Genomic DNA, 4,568 nt, shown 5'->3' with positions numbered 1-4,568 from the left:
AACAACGTCCTCTCTCATGATATCAAGAGGAAAACTGTCTCAATGGGTTTTTCTGTTTTGGGTTCTTTATCTTTCAGCTCCGTTATGAGAATGATGATGCATGCTATAGATATTCACAATTAATTATAAAAAAATAAATGCCTTTATGGCTTATATTTGTGTGGGTCAAAAATTAATTTTGGTCTCTTCTAAAACTGGGTAAAAAACAAAATTAAGTGTGGATAAGTGCTTATCTTTTTGAGTGTGTTCGCCAATGGCGCATTTCCTTGCATTGTACAGCATGGCGCCCAAATTATTTCATTCATTCGCCACCAGATTCTAAAATAAGGCAAACCGCACCACTATGCAGATAAAAAGGATCCAGCAAGTGCCGCGTTGAAGATGAAGTCCTGGCAGTTTTGTGTGGCTTTGCCATGGCAATCAGCTGAGAATCCCACCTACACTGAAGTACTGCTATCTACAGTAGAAAACCAAAAAGAGAAAGCATCTTGTACCAAAAGTGAGTTATGACAAACCATGCAGGTGGAAATATGGAATAAGACACCATTTCATTAAAAGGTTCCCTGTGATGTTATTGGCCTCTGGTAGAGTGCCATGATATGCAGCATTGTGTCAGCAAAGACGGGACAAGACTGCAAACAAGAAAACATGAATATAAACAAAAATAGGCTTTGAAAAGGTTTTGTAAGGACATGTCGTCAACACGTCTGTTAGACCTCAAAAGATACACTCATTGATTTTAGGTGAGAAACACTGAATATTAATGTAACATTTGTTTACAGGAAACCTCCACAGAGCATCTCCAAGCATACCTGCTCAGTACAACAGCCAGCTACTCCAGTGAATGATGCAGCTGGAGCTTAATATATCATGCAGACAGCATGCAGGCAAGGTCAAAACGTTTAGTTGCTGTTCAGCGAAACCTCAAAGCTGGCAAGACGTGTGATCTGTAAGACTAACTGCAAATCAACTGGGTATTAATTGGTGCAAGATGTGGTGACATCAGCTTCTCAGAAGCAGCTTTTGTTGTGAGATGTGTGCGCACAACAGAAGGATGCAGAGAGCAAACCCATGAGCTCATTGATACTACTGTTGCGGCAAATGCTTTGTGAGAAGTTCACAAACCAAGGTCAGACACATGTAAGCTAACAGAAGGAACATACGTCTGTTATAACAGAGGACAATCTCTGTACACCTTGAAGCAGATGGGATATAGCAGCAAAAGGCCGTGTCTAGTTCTAACAGCGTGACTGTACAGTGGGCTACGGATCATCAAAAAACACTTGGGTTAAGAGTGAGAAAATGATTGTCTGCCCTGGATGTGGGCTGGTTAAGCTCCTCTGACGTGGAGAAAGTACTAGAAGCATTGGCCAAAGAACTTGAATCCATTGATGGTGTCAAAAGTGGTGGTGGTGCGGGGAGTGCTTCCTTGGCACATGCAATGATTTACTAAAACTTTGCTGATTAGTGGGTGCATCCCTGGACCTGTTTCCAGGCATTCACAGCCAGACAACGCACCAATTTAGCTCTCCCAATGTTGTTTCCAGCATCTCACTAAATCCAAACGTCAAATATTCAAGTTGTGTATACATGACTACGCTTTTCAGTTCCACAAAGGGAGCTTCTTCAAGTGCATCCAAATCTTATTTACTGTTTTTATAGAAAGGTGTTGAGAAATGGTGACAAAGAATTCACCATCAATAAAATTATGACTTATTTTTCTTACTTTCTTAAGGTATTGGTTACTTACTGTGGATGAGTCAGTCTGCAATCATTACAATTTCCACTCCAAGTAAAATGAAATGTTCTATTATGTTCTATTTTCCAAATCTCTATCAATTCTAGATGTGACAACAACCATTGAAATGAAAGCAAGCTTGGGAAACATTTAAGGCAGATACCTTAAAGCGGAGATCCACTGATTTTACTCATTAAAGTCTGTTTACGGACCTCGAGGAGTACTACTTCATACGTGAAAGAAGTCACATAAAGCTTGTTGGGGAATCTGAGAAATTGCAGCGTCGGTCGGGGCTGAAGACTACAAGTCTTGTGGAGTTAAAAAAAGAAAAAAGAAAGCTCAGACGCCTACTCCTCATCTCATGATAACCTGAAACTAGCTGCTTGATGCTACATTAGCCGCTACTAGCATAACACACCTGGATTTACGATTCGTTGTGAATCAAGTTGCATTGTGGGTAATGTAGACACAATGTTTTGAAAAGGAAGAACAATGTGTGGAATAAAATTTTTAAAAAAAAAGGACATATCTGGTTCTGCCGAAGTGATTCTTTCTACTGATTTTTTGTCTTTTTTGTTGTGAGTCTGAATGTTACAGGAGTGCAAAACTAAAATTGGTGAGGAACTTTTTTTTAAGTGGTTGTGATTTATAATTTGTTGTGATAATAGATGAATCAATCAATCTCTTCAATAATCACATTAACCACAATGATTTGCCAATTCAGAGAGAGTAAGGAGAGATGGTCAGTGTTACTTTGTTCGTGCTACATAGAAATATCTTTGATAGTCGTGGACCAGACCTAAAATGGAGCAATTTTACTGCAGCATTCTGTCAACTGCTAAAAACCCGGCTGTTGTCAGTTTAAAATCTCTGAATGCACCGATTGTCACGGACATCTCCTTCAGCGGTTTCAAAATTCTTTCCTTTGTGAGCACATATCTACAATCACGGAGGCAGAGCACAACATGAATGGCTGGCTGCATTCTGAACATGCATTTGTCTTTAAATCTAAGTGAGCGGATGGTGGCTAGGAGTTGGATTCCTGCTGTGATCTTCCAAAGGCATTGAAGAGAATGTCACTTTGTTCTTCAGCCTCAACAGTTACACGTCAAAAACTCATATAGAAAAATGCAATGAAAAGTGCAGTGACTGTTTACTGCAAAGCCTAAAGTTGTTTTTCCATGTGTGTGTGTGTGTGTGTGTGTGTGTGTGTGTGTGTGTGTGTGGGGGGGGGGGGGGGGGGGGGGGGGGGGGGGGGGGGTATACAGTATACACTCCCCTGCTTGCACACATGATGTTTCAGTAGGGGGGAAAAAATGTGATTTTAACAAATGGTCAGACTGTGTATATCATCTGGCTGGAGTAAAGCACTTAAGTTCCAAGTCTGAATAGCGCACAACTTCAGACACATCTATGTTTTGTAGAAAATCCATCTAGGCTGTGTAGCTGTCTAAATCACTCTTAAGTTGTCAGATAAAGTCTGAACATCCACTTGCAACGTTTTGATATTCCTTTCTTATAACACAGACTTCACTCAAAACGGAATACTGCCCTTTGTTGCAGCTGACACCTTTGTGTTTAACACATGCATTTTGGATTCAACTTCCAATGGATGTCAAGCTTTTAAAGTAACTCACCAGTCCATCACAGGTACTTATGGCTGCGCTTCCTTTGCCAACGGCCTCGTCCCACACTTCACCTAAGAAATGGCACTGGGAGGATCCAGGTGGATGGATCTGTGCCCCATCCAGGCCACCATACCTCCTCTCCGTCAGGAAGCCCGGAGCCAGCAGATACGGGTTGGGGGTGAGGTTAAAGTGCAAGCTGTGACCGCCGTGCAACAACTGGTAGAAGACTCGATCTACGTCCGCTGGTCCCTCTGAGGCTTCCCGGCGCTGTACACGGCGAGCATGGTGAGACAGGAAGTTGGACAGGAAGTGACCTCTGGCATCCACTCTAGTGGGGTGAACCACTTCATACTGAGGCAGATCCTGCAGAGATCGCTCTGTCAGAGTGGTGGGAAGAGAAGTCGGGTTAATAAATCATGGGAAAGAGGAGGGTATTTAAATAATTAAAAGGACTGTAAAGCTGTAAACAAAACTGGTGGAGCTCTAAACAAACCCATATGGGTATCTCATCTGTCATTTTTATGTTTGAATCCAGCTGCAGTGTATACAGAGCCTGGTAAAAAGGAACACTGAATTAGAGTCTATCCTCCTGTGACTTTCTACTCTCATGAGCAGCAGGTTTGATAAAGTTGATGAAATTCATTCCTCTAATAAAAATGACATGCCTTCATTTCCTGTAACTTGATTTGAAGTAGCTGACTTAGCAGAATGACAGGCAGTGTTGAAGATGTCTTTTGTGAGCCTTAAGAAGAGAGAGTACAAGCATAACATGCATTCAAATGTCTCCAGCCTTGTATTATAATAAGTGTGTGTGGCCAGGTTGGATCAGTGGTAGAGCGGGCGTATCATGTCCTCAGAGGTTTATGCCTTACGCAGAGGTCCAGGGTTTGAGTCCAACCTGTGAAAATTCCTGAATGTCTTCCCCCTTTCTCACCTAACTGTCCTGTCAAAAATTAAAAGTGGAAAAGCCCCAAAGTAATAAGTGTTTGTCATATTGCAACAAGTTGAGGTTTTTACTTCCTGACTACATACAGCAGCAGCAAGCATGGCTGCAAGTAAAAAAAAGTGACACTACGGGTGCCCGGATAGCTCAGTTGGTACAGTGGGCGCCCATATGTAGAGGTTTACTCCTCAATGCAGAGGGCCTGGGTTCAACTCTGGCCTGGGGCCCTTTGCTGCATTTATTCCCCCTCTAAAAAAAA

General features: G+C 42.1%; 1 protein-coding gene across 1 annotated transcript in view; it reads right to left on the bottom strand.

Moving 5' to 3' along the window:
• adamts7 (a disintegrin-like and metallopeptidase (reprolysin type) with thrombospondin type 1 motif, 7) overlaps positions 1 to 4,568 on the bottom strand; it is a 71,133-nt gene that overhangs the window by 62,897 nt on the left and 3,668 nt on the right. The window contains exon 2 of the mRNA XM_032514138.1: positions 3,376 to 3,743. Coding sequence (XP_032370029.1) covers positions 3,376 to 3,743 — 368 coding nt within the window. The remainder of the gene's footprint in view (positions 1 to 3,375; positions 3,744 to 4,568) is intronic.

Source organism: Etheostoma spectabile, chromosome 1 (assembly GCF_008692095.1).
Source record: "Etheostoma spectabile isolate EspeVRDwgs_2016 chromosome 1, UIUC_Espe_1.0, whole genome shotgun sequence".
In the NCBI taxonomy this organism is placed as follows: Eukaryota; Metazoa; Chordata; class Actinopteri; order Perciformes; family Percidae; genus Etheostoma; species Etheostoma spectabile.
The sequence above is the reverse complement of the archived record's forward strand: the minus strand, read 5'-3'. Positions and strand labels throughout refer to the sequence as shown.